Here is a 19206-nt window from a genome sequence, read left to right on the forward strand (position 1 = left end):
GCACAAGCCAAAGACTCTGGAGTGACCCTAACCCTTCATTTTCCCTTAGGCCCTTTAAAATTACCCAGTGAATCCTACTGATGCTCGACCTTCAAATAACCAACTCCACGGCTACCCTCTCAAACCACCGTCGTTCACAGGACAGCTGCAGTAATCTACGACTCTCTGCTCCCACCTCGGCCCCCCTATTATCTCAGCCCTTTCTCACATCAGCTTGAATAATCCTTTTAAAACAGGCCACGTCAAATCCCCTCCCCTCCCCTTAACGGTTCCCCATATCACTTAGCCTAAAACCCAGTCCTTTCTGGGCACAAGGCACTACATCATCTCGGCCTTGCCTTTCTTTCTGACCACACCTCCCACCAGAGTCCTGGTTTGCTGCGCTCCAGATGAAGACTCAGCACGCTAACAACATGCTCCTACCTCATGGCCTTCAAGTTGCTGTTCTGTTTGGAAAGCTCCTCCTCAGATATTCCTGAGCTCACCTCCTCACTTCCTTCTGATCTTCTCAGCCAGGCCTTCCCTGACAGCCCCTATCAAAACAGCCCCTGGCGCTTCCCTGGTGGCGCAGTGGTTGAGAGTCCGCCTGCCCATGCAGGGGACACGGAGTCGTGCCCCGGTCCGGGAGGATCCCACATGCCGCGGAGCGGCTGGGCCCGTGAGCCATGGCCGCTGAGCCTGCGCGTCCGGAGCCTGTGCTCCGCAGCAGGAGGGGCCACAGCGGTGAGAGGCCACAACGGTGAGAGTCCCGCGTACCGCAAAAACCAAACCAAACCAAACCAAACCTGTTAAAGGGCTTCCCTGGTGGCGCAGTCGTTGAGAATCTGCCTACCAATGCAGGGAACGCGGGTTTGAGCCCTGGTCTGGGAAGATCCCACATGCCGCGGAGCAACTGGGCCCACACGCCACAACTACTGAGCCTGCGTGTCTGGAGCCTGTGCTCCGCAACAAGAGAGGCCACGATAGTGAGAGGCCCGTGCACCGCAATGAAGAGTGGCCCCTGCTTGCCACAACTAGAGAAAGCCCTCGCACAGAAACGAAGACCCAACACAGCCATAAATTAATTAATTAATTAAAAAAAAAAACAGCCCCTGTTCCTACATCATAGCCCACCAGGCCTTTCAATTAAGAGTCTGGTAGGTAGTTAGTTAATCTGGTAAGTTAGTTGGTTTCAACTAAGAGTAAGGGTAAGTCCTGAGCATCTCTTTAGCACCAAAATAGTCTGTCGAAAACTGTTAAAAACAACTTTTTTTATTGTGGTAAAATATACATAAAATGTACCATTTTAACCATTTTCTTAAGGTTTTTAGCATAGCTTTTTAGCCTCCATCCCGTGTAACTTCAACATTTGACTAACATCTTGAGGACAGAACTGTGGAGGAGGCTCCTCAGGTCTCCGGTTCTGTCGCTGCAGCCTTGGGAGACTCCCAGGGGTTCTGTCAGGCTCTCCCCTTCCTGGAAGTGACCCTCTGCTTGGTGAGGCCTGGATTGCTCAGCCTCCTTCCCCAGGGAAATGCCGTTAGCAGAATTCAACTCACCTGTTGGCGTCTTCTCTCTCTCCCTCCCTCCCTCCCTCCCTCCCTCCCTCCCTCTCTCTCCCTCTCTTCCTCTCTCCCTCTCTCCCTCTCTCCCTCCCTCCCTCTCCCTCTCTCTCTTCCTCCCTCCCTCCCCCTCTCCCTCCCTCCCTCCCCCTCTCCCTCCCTCCCTCCCCCTCTCCCTCCCTCCCTCCCCCTCTCTCCCTCCCTCCCTCCCTCTCTCCCTCCCTCCCTCCCTCTCTCTCTCTCTCCCTCCCTCCCCCTCTCTCCCTCCCTCCCTCCCTCTCTCCCTCTCTCCCTCTCCCTCCCTCCCTCCCTCCCTCCCTCTCTCTCTCTCTCTCTCTCTCTCTCTAACCTTAGTGTCTCCAGCCATTGGTGCTTCAGCAGCTCTCTAGGGCATTTAGAGAGGATCGTTAATCTCTCCCACCTGGAAACCTGAATACCCTTCTCTAATTTAGAGGCTTTCCCTAGCTTGCCGTCCTCTCTCTTTTTGCAAGAATTACTGACTGAGGTGTGTTAGGATCACTAGAAATCCATATCACCCTTATTTTGAGACCACTTTTTTCCTCCCAAATATCTTATTGAAATAGATCGACGGTCTGTACGGCCAGGCCACTCAAGGTGGCTGTTCTTTTGCTCTTTGTACATCCCCTGCTCTACCAGTCCCTGCTTCACCTACACTCTGCTCACACGAACGTGCTTGCTCTCTGCCCCAGCTAGCGACTGTTCTAGTCCTTAGGCCAGATGGTCCACCTGCTAGTTTATTAAAGGGAAACGTCTGCCCTTGTGATGGTTGTTAACCTGAGGGCCTGGGCGGGACCTGCTAGTTTCCCTGGTAACCGATGAGCCAATCGCAGGTCAATTCCCCCTATAAATGGTAGCCTCTTCCGCCCCAGATAGAGGGGTTGTTGCTATGGCTTGTCTACTCGCCTGGTGGGGTGGAGTGTTGCTCCAGGACCCTTTGTTTTGGACGTGTAAGATCCCCTTATCCAATAATTCACTGATGTCTCTGTCTCCGGGCTCTTTCTTCAGTCTCGAGACTGGGCAACTGTAAGGCTTGCAGCCCAACAATTGGTGAGCCAGCCAAGAGGCTGAGGAAACTCCCGTGAGCCCTGAGATGTGGGGAAATAAGGACGGGGGGGTGGAACATTGCTGGGGAAATCCCAAGGTGGCTGTCCACCAGCATTTGGGGCCCTGTGGTAGCTGACTACCATGAGAGATGTCTTTCTCTTCCGTTATATTGATAGTCTGTTAACCTGAGTCTCTTTTCAGTTTAAAGGTAGCAGCCCCGTGCTCATGGCTCCTCTGACTGCAGGGTGATGGCTGGTGAATACAGACAGAACGCAAGCACCTGGATTCGCTATCAAATAATTGGGTGTTATCTGGTCAGGTAAGACGAGCATACCCCTGGCCCACCACTCCTAAACAATTAGACACCAGCTTTAGGGATGTTAACTCAGGGACAGGCTTGTGAATTAAATGTGGCCGATTACTCAGAAGGGTTTGGTGGGGGCCTGAGGCAGCGGCGAAATAATGAAAGGGTACTCTTGGGCTTCTGGTCCCAGCTGTGGAAGGGGGCAGAGCAACGATACCGTGTGATGGAACAAGAGCTCTGTGCTGACGGTGCGTTACAGCAGGTGGAGGGCATTACAAAAGGCCTACCTGAGTCATTGAGCAACACACAAAAACCCACTATCTGGGGTCTAAAACAGCTGTGTACGACATATGGGACCCCACCATGGACATCGACAGTGACCAAGGAACTCACTTTACTGACCATGAAGTTCAGGAATGAGCCAATTAAGAATGACGTACACTGGCGTTTCCTTATTACCCCACTGCTGCTGGGCTATGACCGGACTACTTAACAACTGAGATGGGAAACTGGCTCTCTCAACGTGTGACACATCCCAGGAGCAATTGTCCCAGTGCCTACACCATGATAACCCAGAAGCAACTAGTCAACACAAGCCAAGTTCACCTGTTGGCCACTGAAGGACCGTTGCCAGCTATTGGTCAGGACAGTAACTTACTTTTGCCCTTGCCGCAGGGTCTGTCCCCAGGAACACGTTATAAAATGGCCCTGGGACTGGCAGGTAAGTCCCCGGTGGTTTGCTTTTCCCGCCCCATGAGGAATAGGATTCGAAAGGGACTTAAGAGATTTCACCTGTCTTCTACCCAGCCCCACCTGAGACTGCTGAAACAATCCAGGCCCCCTACTGGAGAAAGGCACCATTATATTAGCCTGTGGTCAGTTGTTATACCACCTCTCCAGCGTTCGGCACCGGCTCTGAGGATTGAGGGTGGACAAGCGGTGTACTACTGCAGGCCAGGACGTGGCGGCAGAGGTAGTGTTATCTCAGGATGTTGTCACTGCTTGTCGTTTGCTTAATGGTCATGACCTTCCCTGTATGGTGCCTGTTAAAACATCTTACATTTTGTCCCTAGTCTGAATGGAGGGAATCTGTGGACTGGGCAACACTGGGGGCCTCACTGCGAAATGAGTTTGATTGCTGGAACTACAGCGAGATGCTCTTGTTGTCCCTTGGAATTCCATGAAAATTTGACCTGATGAGCTGCCTGGCTCTAAGGTTTGCCCACCTCTTGCACTCTTGATGCTTTTAGCTTCTGTTGTCTGTATTGCATTTGCGGTATTTGGTTGCAGGGCACCACTACGTACCTGACCCCAGGGATATCTCGGAAGAGGGGTGAACCAAGATTGTAAGGGGTATGTGGGGTGGAGTGTATGGCCAGGCCACTCAAGGTGGCTGTTCTCTTGCTCTTTGTACATCCCCTGCTCGACCAGTCCCTGCTTCACCTACACTCTGCTCACACGAACGTGCTTGGCCTCTGCCCCAGCTAGTGATTGTTCTAGTCTTTAGGCCAGAACGGCTCCAGCTGCTAGTTTATTAAAGGGAAATATCTGCCCTGGAGATGGTTGTTACCCTGAGGGGCTGGGAGGGACCTGCCCCAGCTGCTAGTTTCCCTGGTAACTGATGAGCCAACCTGCGGTCATTTCCCCCTATAAATGGTAGCCTCCTTCTCCCCTGACTAGCAAAGATTGTTGCCATGGCCTGCCTGTTGTCTGTCCTACATGGTAGGGTGACCCCTTGTTTCGGAGGGGTAGGATCCCCTATCCAATAAATCATTGTCTCTGTCCCTGCCTTGGGGCTCTTTCTTCAGTCTCGAGGCTGGGCAATTACAAGACTTGCAGGCCTGCGGGGTGCAGCCCCAAATGGTCTAAGGTTGGTCTGAGTTTCATCTTATTCGTTCCTGCCAACCTTTGGAAATGTTAACACTGAAAGGGTCCAGAGTCAGCATGAATGATTATCTGAGTGAATAAACAGAAGGATCAGTACAAACGAAAACTTCCTGGACACATCTTCAACTGGATAGTGGGCTTCCCTGCATGAGTGGAGAGGAACATATATGAGGGAAATGCTTTAGAGGGAGTACTAGAGGCCAATCGTTACTGCCCTATAGTCTGGCCCATGATTTCATAAACTGGTTTGTTGAGCAAATGTCCACTATGTAACTGTTGCTGTATTCTTTAATGTGTGAAAGTTCACTTCAGAATTAGAGATGAATGTGTTCCTATTTAATAGTTTTACAGTTATAAATGATGTGTAAAACAAGGGTCTCTTCCCATTTCCAGTGAGAGACCCCATCCAATTGATCATTATGTCCCTTGTTACCACTGAATTGGTTATCAGCTCACTGAGGAGAAACTGTCATATTCATCTTTGGATCCCCCCTCAGCTGCCCCAGTTCTGGTAACAATCATTCAATTGCTTAAATTTCTTTCCGATTCCTACTGCCACCTTCTTGGCTCAAATGTTCTTCATGCTTGGAATATTACTAAATTGCTTTATTGCACACCTGATTCTATGCTTGACTACCCCCTGCCCACCCACCCCCCAAAAAAACCCCTAATTTTACGTATTATATATTGCTGCCTGATGATTATATATAAATTAATACATTACTACCCAACTCAATATTTTCAGTCAGGGGATGTTTGAAAGCTTATCATGTAGCTATTTAGTTTTCCGTGTTGTCTTAAGCAGTATTTCTTAGATTTGACTCATACTAATAATCTGAGAACTTAAAAAAAAAAAAAAAAAGCTCAAGTTACACCTGAATCAAAATTCCCACAGAAGGAGCCCAAGAATCTATTTATCAAGCATCCAGGTGACTTTTATGATTAAGTACTTGTGGTTATTGTACTGGCAGCATTAGTATCACATGTGAAAAAGTAGATTTGGGGCCCCTTCTCACTTTGGGGTCCAGCAATCTGATTTAATAAGTCTTCCAGGTGATTCTGACGTACACTAAAGTTCAAATACCATCGAACTAGCCTGTAACAATGACTTAGGGCAGTGGTTCTCAGATGTGGCTGCACACTACCATCGTCTAAGGAACTTTTAAAAACAACAATAATACTGAGCCCTTACCTCCAGATATTCTGATTGAATTGGGGCACAGCAAGCATTTGACTAATATATCATCATGGATGTTGAGGCTGATGTAACCTATAACTCATCTCAGAATTTTGAATTTATCTAGCCTTACTGATTGGATTTATATGGTGACAAGTTTGAATTAACATAAATGTGTGCATTTGAGATATTGAGGTTCTCTGTAGACAGATTTAATTTGAATAAAGGGATCTTCTACTAATGGTTTGAAAACCACAAGCCTACAGACTCAAGTCCAAACCCTTCAGTCTTGCCTTTAAAACACAAGTTTATTGTCTCTCTTACTAATACCGCATAGCCCTACTCTCCAGCTGTAATGTTGGGTTGGCCAAAAAGTTTGTTCGGGTTTTTCCGTAGCGGCTTATGAACGAACGTTCTTGGCCAACCCAATACACCTGTAGGAAGTATGCTTCCTGACACCTAGGAAGGGGAAAGAGCACCAGACTGAGGTCCCAGACTACAGTCTAGTTCCAGCCTGTTGGACTTTGGCAAGTCACTAACTCTCTTTTGGCTTGTTTCCTCATTACGAAGGGAGGGGCCGGAACCAAATGATGTCTAGCACTCCTTCTGACTTAGTGTTTTAGCGTTTTCACATTCAGGTTCATTTCCAACTTAAGACTGTGTTGTCCCTTCTGTAGGATAACTCATCCAGAGGCACAGTTCAAGATCTAATTATCGTTAGCATTTCTTTGGCACTCAGTCCAAGCCTCTTTGACCTCTTAGGCGTCTTTGTGTGTTTATGTCTGGTCTCCCACTGGGTAATAGATTTCACGTATCTCTTTGTATCCCTAAATGCCCAGCATAAAAGTCCATGTTTCTTATCTTTTTTCTCAGGACCATGAATTATGGCCGCCGCCATTTTTTTTATTCCAACAATAGCTATGTTGAAAGCTTGTTTTTGCTAAGTGAGCTCTCATGACTGTACCAAAGGTTTCCAACTTATATCCTACTTATCCTACAAATTTTCTTTTATGATAGTCCTATTCAACCCCTAGTTTCCACTGATTATTCTCAAAATAGCTCTCTTGTGGCCTCTGCTGGTTTGACAGTAGACAACTGCTTCACTAATTCCTTAAATGCACACTAATGGATTCAAGTGTAAGGACATTTCAGTTTTCCAAGGAACCATTCTAACAACATCAGCTCAGCAAAGAGAAAGACTTTGAGATGTCTCTTAAACTGCTAGCCTTGCTGAGAATAGACAGTGGTAAAACCTGAGATATTTTAAATGCTTATTTCTGAAGTGGCATTTTTCAAACTTAAACTCATGCTTGTTAAGATGCCAGGAACAAGTGAATAAGATTCTTAGGTGTGTTCTTTAAAAGCTTGCCCCTTTGGAATAAACTTGTCAAAATTGGCCTGATTCTGATACTTGTATTATACCTGGCAAAGATAAAAGTGCTTGATAAAGGTTTAAGTAAATGTACTAGTGTTATTTGGTTTACGTAACACTATTCCTTTTTGACAACTAAATTATAAGTTAAAGACGATCTGGGCAAGAATCTTTTCAGAGTTATTTGTTTTAGAGGGCCTAAGAATGTTCTCTGTAAGTTTTTAAATACATATGCTAGATGCAATTTTAAATCGAGTTACTAATATGTTAAGCTGCCTTTCCAGTTGGACTTTGGGAAATTTTTCACTACGTGAGAGGTGTTAAGAATATTCTTCTGCTTCATTTGTTCTTTTCTCAAGGTAGCATGTTGTATCTTCTATATACATTTGGATACCTATGATTAACTCATTCAAACTGTTGCCTCTGACAGCCTTACGTTTCAAATGATTTAAGTTTCAAATGATTTAATCGGGATGCCTGTCTGTCAAAGGCAGGAAAGGTGTTAATCCAATGTGAAGTGCTGACGTTGCGGTTCTGCATGCTTTCAAAGTTTAAATCACAGGTCTTCAACTTTAGAAAGCTCACAGGCAACCTGAAACTACATGTAACTACATACAGTGACTGATACATATTTGTATGAAAATACTGTCTAACATATATAATGCTTTACAAATGAAGAAGCCCTTTCATATATCTTCTTAAATCACAAACTGCAGTTCTGTGTTTAAATGCATCTGTCTAACTCAAGTGTTTTTAAAAAGTATCTATTACATTACTTCATTTAAAGGTAGAGCTGGTCAACAGCAGATGAAGAGACCTCAGTTTACCCAACCTCACAGGGTTACTGAGGAAAAATGAAAAATGCTGGCTAAAGGGTTGGATTTCTGTCAAGCCACTATCAGGTAGACAATCTCTTGTCTCTGCTTAGGCTCCTTTTTTTTTTTTTTTTTTTTGCAGTATGCGGGCCTCTCACTGTTGTGGCCTCTCCCGTTGTGGAGCACAGGCTCTGGACGCGCAGGCTCAGCGGCCATGGCTCACGGGCCCAGCCGCTCCGCGGCATGTGGGATCTTCCCGGACCGGGGCACAAACCCACGTCCCCTGCATCGACAGGCAGACTCTCAACCACTGCGCCACCAGGGAAGCCCTAGGCTACCTTTTTTTAAAAAAAAAAAAACAGATCACTGGAGATATACAGCTCTAACTGCACATCCTGTGGTGCCCTGTTCCAATCCAGGTGTCTCTCAGTGGCTATTCTGGCCATTGAGACACAGGGAAAGTTACTGGGAGGGGCCTTCGGGAAAACTTTTTAAAGAAGGACAAAAACAAATGACATGTGCCTTTTTCTTTTCCCTTCTACCTGGCTAGAACATGGACATGATTCCAGAGGCGGCATAACTATTTAATAGTCACAAGGATGAAGGCCACATACAAAATATGAAAGCAGAAAGCTAGAAGAAATCTGGGTTTACGAGGGCATAGACCAGCTTTGGACTGCCCATCTCCAGACATTCTAATGTGAGAAAAAAAAAACTAGTCATTTGTTGTTTAATCTTTTTTGGATCTATTTTTTGGCAGCTTAGTGTTAAGCTGATACATAAATTCCCAAGATTATTTGACGATTAAAAGAGAAAAATCTATGTGAAGAGTGTAACACGGTTTCTGGCATATACTAAGTGACCAATGAATGGCTATTATTTGGGGAAGATTAGTTGACTGCCAGCAGAGAACAAAAAATCAAACATAGGATAAACAATTTGGGAAGGGAAGAAAAGTGCTGAATAGAAGCTGTGATAGGTCCATTAAAAAAAAATTGAGAATCACACTCAGAGCCAAACAATGTACAAAGAGGGTCTAACATAAATGTAGATACTAAATGAAAGTGATTTCTTTTCCAATCCCCTCTCTGAAAACATAAAACTGATGTCATTTACTCATGAAAACCTTGATCAATGAGGAAGATGAGACTAAAAAGTTTTTTAAAAACTCTGAGAAGTAAAGGTTGTATCTATAAGGTTATTTAGATTTTGGTGAGGCATTCCATTCAGTGTGTCATGTCCTCCTGCTTATGTAATACTGTCAAGATCTGGATTAAAGGAATACACAAGACACTGATAAACAAAATGCCACTAGAAAAGGTGACACAGATGTGGTCAGTCATCTTGATGACTCAGACACTAGGTTCCAGAGGAGTAGAAAGTTGCTAAATAGAGAAATCTATTTTTGTTCATAACATTGGTCAATCCAGAGAACTACAACTAACTGAATTTGAACATGTGGGCGGAGAAGAACTCAAATTGCTTGAAAACTGCACGAGGAAGAACAAGTATGATGAAAAGAAAACATGTGAAGAGCTGGAATAGTATGATCAGAGGATGTTAATTTATAGTACGTGGCAAAGGAAAAGATATTTGTAGTCACCTTGACAGGAATTCACTACCGAGTAGTTCATTTCAAGTCAATGAAAGAAAGAAGCTGGAAAGTTAAAAGGATTGTTAAAATTTAGCCTTTTAAAAGACATGAATGCCAGACATTGGAATGACCTACGTAAGAGCAACTTGATTAAGAGAATAAAAATCTATGTTAACATGAAGTCACTGCTGAATGTGAATACCAAGGGAAGATGGAATAAAAGACCCGAAAGGCAACAAATCAGACTACAACTATCATATTTTCAAAACTGTAATTAGGTATTACCAAATAAAGTAATAAACAACTTTTAACTTAGAGTGCAAAATAAAAGCACCTTATTATTTTAAAGGTGCAAAAGCAAGAAAATACGACATAAACTTATCCATTTTTAAATAGTCATCTGTGTGACGGGTAAATGCTATTTCAAAACATTTTCAATAGAAAAATGATTTATAAATCAGTTTTCAGAAGATCAAAAAAAATCAATGTTTAATACCAACTTTAACTATAAATAAAAAGAATATTGTCGTCTCTCCTGTTCTTGCTGCAACATTTATGTCTTCTGCTCTTTGCCTTTTGGAGAAAATATTGCATTGTAAGGCTGCCGTCTTTTTGGACGAGGACAAGGATCAAGATCTTCTTTAATGTAACCTTAAAAATAAATCACAAATTTAGAAGACAATATCTGCAACATATTTCAGCATATATCCAGTAAACATCTGTCTCATTTAATGCCTTTTAAGTTCACATGATTTTTCTATTAACTGGTTGTGTTGATTAATGATTTCACTACCTAGCATCAATTTTCTCATTTATACTAAAAACAATAGCAAACATTTATCAAATGTGCTGCATACATTATCTAGGATAACTCTCACACTCCTCTGCAGCAGCTTCCACTACGCCTGTTTCACAGCTGAACTAACGGAGACCCAGGGAAGTTTGGTAACTCGCTCACGTTCCCAAAGCTAGGAAGTAGGAAAGCTGGCGCCCTGCCCAAGATCTAACTCCAGAATCAGAGCACTTAACCACTTTCCTATTCTGCCTCCTGTTGGTTGCAAATGGGGACAAATGGTAAACATGAACTTTTTACTATGATAAATTCCAGGCGCTTATCAAAAAGACTTTTTTCAGTAGCTATTTGTTGAGATGACATGTCCCTATATTCTTCAGACTATTCGATTCTCCTAAGGTGTCTCCTTTCACATAGTTTTCAGGGGAGGATTCTGCTCTGCCATACCCCTAGGCCATATTAGGGGTACAAGCACAGGCTCTATCCAGACTGTCTAATTCTATTTGATGACCAAGCAGAGACATCATGTCAAAGAGGACTTGTTAATGGGGAAAGTGGAAGTATGGTAATAGCTGTAAGAGACTTTGCATCTTTTAGAAAAACTTTTCACTAAGTATCTGGAGCTTTAAAGCTGCATACATTCTCAAATTACATTAAATGTAAGTGCTGTATTTGAAGGGGCTAGTTGCATGTCAACAGTCTCCCAAACAAACAAAAGTCCTTTTTACTCAAATATGTTTTATAAATAATTAGCATTCTGAATAGTGAGGTTTTAACATCTAAAATTCAGGGTAGTCTCTTTAAAAAAAAAAAAAAAAAGATGCTTTTCAACAATATAACTTTGCTGGCAACTTTTGTAAAGTTATGAGAAGTCATTTTGATGACTGGATAAAACAGAAATTACTTTCTGAAATTTGATAAAGGAGGATAATGCATACACAATCCCATTAAAGTGCTTATAAACAATCTATGATTCCAATGAAGTTATTTGAAAAGTTGAAAGTTAAGCCTTTACAAAATTGTATTTATGTCACAAAACTGGCACCCAACTTACAGCAGAAGGTAGAGAATCATGGAGAAAAAGTTTAGTGTTTAGACTCGGGTATACACAGTATTTAAAAAAAAAAAGTTCCAAAATGTTACAATCTGTATTCTCACCTCTTTCCACACAAGTCTGAGTGGAAGGAAAACCAACTTCCCAGAAATTCTCTGGTGTGTTGGGTGGAATGTAGCGAAATCGGTGTCTTGAGCAGGAAGCCAACTTCTTTTCTCTTTCTTCTGCTGGAAAATCTGCATAATACTGATAATAAAACTGGTGAGTTTTCCACTTAGGAGTAATAAATGGAGTGTTATGCTTACTGGTTATAAACTAGAAGCTAAGAAGACTTATTCAGCATGCTAAGGAAACTGAATTCTCACTGATAGTAATACTATCTCTAAGTAAATTACTAATAATAATTAGTGCTGGTCTGTGAAATGTTTGCTCCATAAAGAAAAGGAGCCTGTATCACAATGTAAAAAAACATACTGCTTCCTGCATCAGTAAAGTCTTACAAGTAAAAAAACTGCCAGCTGAACTTTACAGCGTCCTTAGTGGTACAGCTGATTTATATACTGGTGCAAACTCTTCATCTTTCTCAGACCAGTAACAAGAAGGCCAAGGCCTGCACTCTGAATAGCACATTTCTCAATTGTTATTTGACTATTTGAAGTAATTTTCCTTTCACTACAATTTTTTAAAATAAAAATTTAGCTTTGAATGTTGTAGGCTTCATGACTTCCCCTTTTAAACTAGATCTTTCAATTAGGATCAAAGGCATATTACTTTTTGCAAGTGTGATCATAAAGAACCTGAACTTCATGCAAAGAAAGATAAAACTTTTATGTGAAAACTATACCGGTCTTCAAGCTCTAGATTTAAAGAAAATAAAGCAGTAGTGTAAAGTTTAATAGAACACAGACGATAGGATCACATAATCCAGCTAATTCCATTTTACACTTGAGGAACTGAAAATCAGTGATAATTCACCAAAGTTATCACCTATTAAAAGGGGCAGATTTAGGATTAGAATTTTTTTGAAGTAAAGGTTTCTAATATATTTTTCTTTTACATAGATTAATTAAAGGTTTTAGAGTATCTCTGAAACTTTTTTGGGGGAGGGTATCTTTTCCTTCATTCTCATTGCCATGATATAAGCCTTTCTTACCTTAGCCTGGGAACTGCCCTTAGAGAATCATGGTTATCAGTCAGTGTTAGAGAAACATTGCCACCAAATTACGACATATTTGAAAACAACAGTAGGCTAGTGTAGCTGTTAACACAGCAAGCAAGCAGAAGAGTGTTAGAAGATAAAGTCAGAGAGGAGGTGGGGTGGGAGTCTGCTGTCCTTGATAAGGGCTTTGATACCATTTCTTAGAGAGGAAGACAACTAAGGATTTTGGGCAGAAAAGTGACATGATTTAACTTTTATTCTAAAAAGATCATTTGGAAAAAAGACCATTCATTGCTGTGTTGAAAGTACAATCAGTAGGATTTGCTGATAGATCCATTACTGAGATATGAAAGAAAAAAGTAGGTAACTGCAAGATCTCTGGTTTAAACTAGAGAAGAATGGACATATAAAAGGCTCAGAGGTAAGGTTTGAGAATTGGAGAAAGAAACTGTGTTTGCTTTAGGACACGTGAAATTTGAGGTGACTATTAGCCACACGTATATTGCATATTCCACATGTGGAACAGGCAATGGGAAAAATTTAGGAACTGTAATTGTAAGCATATAGACAATATTTAAATACATGGGACAGGCACTTTCACTCCTGGTCATGAGGGAGTAAAAGGGAACAGAATTACTCTCTACCTTAAAAAACTGAAAAAATGTAATAAAATGCATGAAACAGTGTTTTCAGAGACTGGATAACAGCACAAAAAATGATTCCTGAGAAAAGGAAAGCAAATTAACAGTGTTTCCAGCAAAAGAGCTTTTTTCTCACTGGTAGTAATAGTTCCACTTAGAATTAAAAACTGGAGGTTTATTTAGTATAGACCATATTCCTTAATTAAGAAAGCATGATACATTCGTGTTATGAAAACTCATGATACAGGAGGAGGTTTTGCTTGTATCACCAAACTGCTTTCCAAAATAGTGATCTCAATTTACACTCCCACTGTTAGTATATGACAGCATTTTTCTCACCAAATGCTTACCTGCACTGTAACCTATTCATACATAACTTTAATGTGCTTGGTTATCAAATTCTCTAGCCATAGTTTTTAAGAAGAAAATTTAAAAGAGGAAGTACATTGCTGGAAGCAGGGGTCTAACAGCTAAAGGATAGCAAGGGAAGAAATAAAAAGAGTAAGTTTCAAAAAGACATGGAACCTGCCTAGCACTATTTATTAAGAGGACAATTAGTACAATCTACTTCAAGATATACTATCTAGTCCACAACACCCAATGTATAAAAGGAAAATACAATTGTGTTTTAAGGATGAAGTAGAGCCTATTCATCACATTTTGTTTAGAAAGGAAAATGTTTGGGGAAAAAGAGCTTATGGTTGTACCAGTTATTTAGAAAAAACAATTATGAGTACATCTCATTTCCTGAGAGTGCTGGTGTTTAAGTAAAAAATAAAATAGCCAAGTTTCCAACTAAAATGTCAAAATTTCGCCCAAATAGTATATGTATTAGAGCCTCTGCTGTAACATAACACAAGGTAAAAAAATTAAAAGATATACAAATAAATACAGAAAAGACAAATGGCACAAATGTCTTAAGCTGGAAATAAGAACTACTGCTTAGGCTCCAGATTCACTTAGAGAATCTAAGAGAAATTGAGGGCTTTCGTTTTCATCTATATCTCTCAGGTCCCAGCCAGTATGTATAGTCTATGTATTCATTCTGTTATTCCTGGCTCAAACTTGTTTCTAGATACAAATACGGTTTGTATATGTGATTTTGAAATCATGCATATAAAGCCATCTTTAAAAAAAACCCAAATGACAGTATTTACATTAGTACTTACAATTTCACATTCCTTACACGTGTGTCCAAGCAATTTTCTTCTTTCTTCTTTTTTCCGGACCACCTCAATATGAGGAAAATTTTGTAAGCTAGTCTCTCTGGGGGGAAAATGAATTAAATTTATCTGTTACTATAGAGAGCTTTGGTTTAGGTTTTAAATTAGCAAAGGTGAGTATCCAGAGGAGAAATAATCCCAAAACATTCATTCATTTTATTTGAAATGCTTCCTCAGAATGTGAAAAAAAAACAAGCATGTCTTCATTCACTCTCCACTGAAATATTAAGTATTTTACATATTACATAGTATTTTACATAGTATTTTACATATCAGGTATTTTTATAGATATTTTTCTCTAACTGAAAAAGATAACTATTACTTCCTATTTTTGCCTCTGGCTGGCTGAAAATAATTCAGGTAAAATATAAAATAACCTAATCATACAGGAATGCTGTATTAATACAGCATGATGCTGTATTATTAAACTCAGGAATTGCTATTCTGTAACATAACTGAGAGAATACTGCCTGTTAACTCGGTTTCTAGTACTAAAACCCCATAAATCAGGGCTAACCTACTCCTCCCTAAAGAACGAATTCATTTGTTTGCATGTCATTTACTATTTTCTCCAACAATTTCTTTTGTTGCTTCCGTCTACCTTAAATTCTTCAAAATATTAGGCACAATTATCATTTGTGCTTGTCCTTAAAGACAAAGATTCTATTGTGAACCACTGGAAACCTAGGAAGGGTCAAAGCCACTGAGGTATTGATTGATGAGGTATATAGTTCTTTGGTAAGAAAAAGCAATCAGGAAGTATGGAACATTTCTTTATTAATATACCTGCATCCTACTTTAAAAAGCCCAATATAGAAAACTCCAAATTTACAAGTAAATGAAGACTTATGTAACACCATGTACATTTGTTTATAATAGAAACATCACCAGTGAACTTAAACAGTCTGACTCACAAAAACTGGCTTTTAAAATGACCTGTTGGTAACACATCTACTCCTTTGAGGTATTTTGATAGTTGGCAATTACTGTTCTTCAAAAAAAAAGCTTTAAATGCTCTATTTCAAAACGTATCAGGTTATATAGGTCCTTTTTGTGCTTAAATCCAACAACTCTGGAGCAACTGGTAAATTAAAAAAGACCAAGAAACAACAGATAAAAAAATATTGCCATGACTATACTTTCTTTCAAATAGTTTATGGAATCTTAGGTTTACATAGCATATGATTTAGCCATATCCTTTCCTCTTAATCTGTTCTGTTTCTGTAGTGTACTATAACACAGCAAGGAATCCACTAGTAGACTAGCAGTTGCAGTAGACATCAAGCATCACCTAAAAGGTTACTAAGCTTCTTGTACTATCCCTACATCTTAACCAACGTGCTGCATCTCCAGCTATCTAATGGTTTTAGAATAAATAAAACTACTCATGTATTTTTTTAAAAGTTAGTGAACCTATGGGACTTCCCTGGTGGTCCAATGGTTAAGAATCCACCTTCCAATGCGGGGGACACAGATTCGATCCTTGGTTGGGGAACGAAGATCCCACATACTGCGGGGCAACTAAGCCTCCAAAACTAATGAGCCCGCACGTCTCATCTAGAGCCCAAGCACTCTGGAGCCCGTGCACCACAACTAGAGAGAAGCCCGTATGCCACAATGAAGATCCAACACAGCCAAAAATAGAAAAAAAAAGTTAGTGAACCTGTATTAGAAACATCTGAAATGATAGTTCTTACTCTGCAATCTTCTAGGAATCTATTCCAAAGATGCACAGGCAAACATTTGAAAAGAGAATGCACAAGGCTATTCACTGTAGCGTTATGCATGCAGCATAACTGTAGACAACCCAAATGCTCATTGCTAGGGAATAAGCTATGGTACAAACAACAAAATACCATGAAATTAAAAAAAGAAATGAGGAATATCACTATATACTACTATGAGTGATTTCCAGGACATACAGTTAAATGAAAAAAGCAAAGTAGAGAAAAGCATATATAGCATTCTACCATTTGTATAGAGAAGAGAGTACAATTATCTATATCTACATCAATTTCAAGATATACAGATAGAAATTTGCTTTTACTTTTTAAAATGGATGGAAAACCATAAAATTTTTAACAAATGGTTATGTGTGTAGGAATAGGAAGCTATCAAAATGAAGGCGACTTCAGAATATACCCTGTTTTACAGCCTCTAGTATCATATACATAATTTCCTTAATTTTAAAGAAAGAATTAAAGATAAAAAGAAACAATTTCTAAAAAATCAAAAGCAAAATAACACAAACATGGATACTGGGTTGGTGGCACAACTACAGTGAAAATAATTATCCTAAGTGACCTGAAAACACAGTGATTTGACTGTACCTTTCTGATGGGATATATCGTAAGGACAAAAAGACTCAAGAAAGTCTTAAACCATTTTCATAAATCATGTTATTCGTGATAGTCTGAATTATTCTGAGACTGTTCTGTGGAATCAAGTTAAATGAAGAATGATGTTAGTGGCACTGAGAAGTGGGATTTTCAGTAAGCGGGGAACTAGATACAGATGTAACAGAGGAGGTTACAGAGAAATCCTGTAGTCCTGAACTTGAAGCTATCAGTATGAACACATGTAGTTTATCTTAAAAAACAAAATGAAACAAAGACTTTTACTTCTAACTCTGTCCACCTAAAAGGTCCAGAAACAATGGCTAACTGGAGCAATGAGCAACCCCAGCAGTCAGACTACGGCCTAAATACTGTTAAACTAGGGCTCCTGGAGAAATGACAGATTCCAGCCTATGGCAGGAGCCTAGAACATCTTCTCATACCAGAGCAAGGAAGCTATGAAAGACAGCTAGAGTAGTGTCCATTCAAAGAGGCTTCTGCTGGGCAAAGATGGGACAATCTGAGTATCATAAGGGTGATAAATGCAATGGATTGAAATGCATCAAACATTTAAATCCATTAGTTCATAATAATACTTAAACAAGACACTCTCTAGTCACATTTGAGATGCTAGGGTACTATTTCTTTGGAAAACTGGTGAATAAAGGGAAAGAATTAATCATTTAGCAACAAAGAACAGCTCTTATCTATTAGAGTCTTACAGGCAACAGTAGAAATTTATCTTGGCCTGTCAGATTTCTAAATTCTTGACCAAAGTATGAACAATAACTTTACTTATTGAGTGACTGAACTTGCCAACATCATAACTTAAAGAAAAAAAAGGATAAAAAGTTTTTTTGAATAAACTGCTATGCCTTAATTCACTTCTAGAATTAATAGTACATGACTGAAAGTTAGAGAATTTGCAATATTTGCATAAAAGGCAGAAAGCAGCATTATGGTTTAAAATCAAGATGCTTAAATTTTTTTTTAATTTAAAAATTCTCATGAAATAATTCCGAAGCACAGCCTAAGGCCTGCCACCCAAAGGCTATACTATATACAAGTTACAGTATTCAATAAATTCCTCAAGTTCAAATAAAGTTCACAATAAAATAGGATAAGAATAAAAATACATTATAATGAAGCAGAGAAAATAACTGTCATCACTGTCCAGAACAGGGTAGTGGTGGTAAAAAAATTTCCTTATTTTAAAAATTTGTCATTTTTATACTTGAGTTCCATTTTTGTTATGGTCATAAAGTAAATGATATAGATTCTATTTTAACCAAAGTAGCAATTTTAATAGGTCAGAGATCCTCTGACAAAGATAGCTCTGTGGTACTTCCAATCACATTGCTGGTATTAACCAAGGCCAACTTACCTTTCATCATCTTTAAAATATGGCTCCACAAATGTTTTCTGTTTGACTTTATCTTGTTTATCACCAGGAGCTGTAAACAAAACAATCATACCACAAACTGAATGTAGAACTTATTTAGAAATAATTAGCTTTGGGGAAAAAAAGGACATATACCAAAACTTCTATTTTTATTGGGTTTAATACTCTGGTCCCTAGGCAATTAGTTTAAATTTTCTATAACTAATTCCTTCCTTTCCTTATCTGCATAATAAGGAGAGTGCTGATTATCTCACCTAAGAATTACTAAAGAGATAAAAATCGTAACTATAAAAGTATTTTAGACTCTAAAAGAACTACCTGGATGCCTATTATCATCTGGCACCAAACAATAACATGGCTTTTAATCTGTTCACTTATTAGTCCCGTTGATTTTTTTTTTTTTTTTGCGGTACGCGGGCCTCTCACTGTTGTGGCCTCTCCCGTCGCGGAGCACAGGCTCAGCGGACATGGCTCATGGGCGCAGCCGCTCTGCAGCATGTGGGATCCTCCCGGACCGGGGCACGAACCCGCGACCCCTGCATCGGCAGGCGGACTCTCAACCACTGCGCCACCAGGGAAGCCCCCCGTTGATTTTTATAATGTGTCTTTAAGGTAGCTGATAACTAGGAAATAAAAACATTTTAAAATTTTATCAAAATATTGGTGACAAAATAAGAACTAGAGCCCATGGACGTGAATCCCAAGTTGTCTAGACTCAAATAGCTAACTGCTATCATCTGTTCAAATAATCAAAATTTACTGAGCATTGTGCTAAGTTCTGGACATAAAATGTAGAACAGGAGAGACCAGGTCTCCTGTCCTCATGGAGTTTACATTGCAGTG

The 19206-nt window shown here is 40.2% G+C and overlaps 1 protein-coding gene and 1 long non-coding RNA gene across 21 annotated transcripts in view; one reads left to right on the forward strand and one right to left on the reverse strand.

The window, feature by feature from the left end:
* Window positions 1-19206, forward strand: part of LOC137203415 (uncharacterized) — a 685692-nt gene that overhangs the window by 91004 nt on the left and 575482 nt on the right. For 9 of the 12 annotated variants that reach the window (XR_010933093.1, XR_010933088.1, XR_010933087.1 and 6 more), the window contains exon 5: window positions 2808-2925. This is a non-coding gene — a long non-coding RNA (uncharacterized lncRNA). Of the gene's footprint in view, window positions 1-2807; window positions 10151-19206 lie in introns of those variants that run through there. The other 3 variants (XR_010933095.1, XR_010933098.1, XR_010933089.1) reach the window with 3 other exon arrangements.
* RBBP8 (RB binding protein 8, endonuclease) overlaps window positions 10013-19206 on the reverse strand; it is an 80964-nt gene continuing 71770 nt past the window's right edge. For 4 of the 9 annotated variants that reach the window (XM_067699530.1, XM_067699531.1, XM_067699522.1 and 1 more), the window contains 4 exons: window positions 18346-18415; window positions 14572-14668; window positions 11707-11838; window positions 10013-10406 (listed from right to left, as the gene is read on the reverse strand). In XM_067699530.1, coding sequence (XP_067555631.1) covers window positions 10257-10406; window positions 11707-11838; window positions 14572-14668; window positions 18346-18415 — 449 coding nt within the window. In that variant the 3' untranslated portion in view covers window positions 10013-10256. Of the gene's footprint in view, window positions 10407-11706; window positions 11861-14571; window positions 14669-18345; window positions 18416-19206 lie in introns of all 9 variants that reach the window. The other 5 variants (XM_067699525.1, XM_067699524.1, XM_067699528.1 and 2 more) reach the window with 5 other exon arrangements.

Source organism: Pseudorca crassidens, chromosome 12, assembly GCF_039906515.1.
Source record: "Pseudorca crassidens isolate mPseCra1 chromosome 12, mPseCra1.hap1, whole genome shotgun sequence".
In the NCBI taxonomy this organism is placed as follows: Eukaryota; Metazoa; Chordata; class Mammalia; order Artiodactyla; family Delphinidae; genus Pseudorca; species Pseudorca crassidens.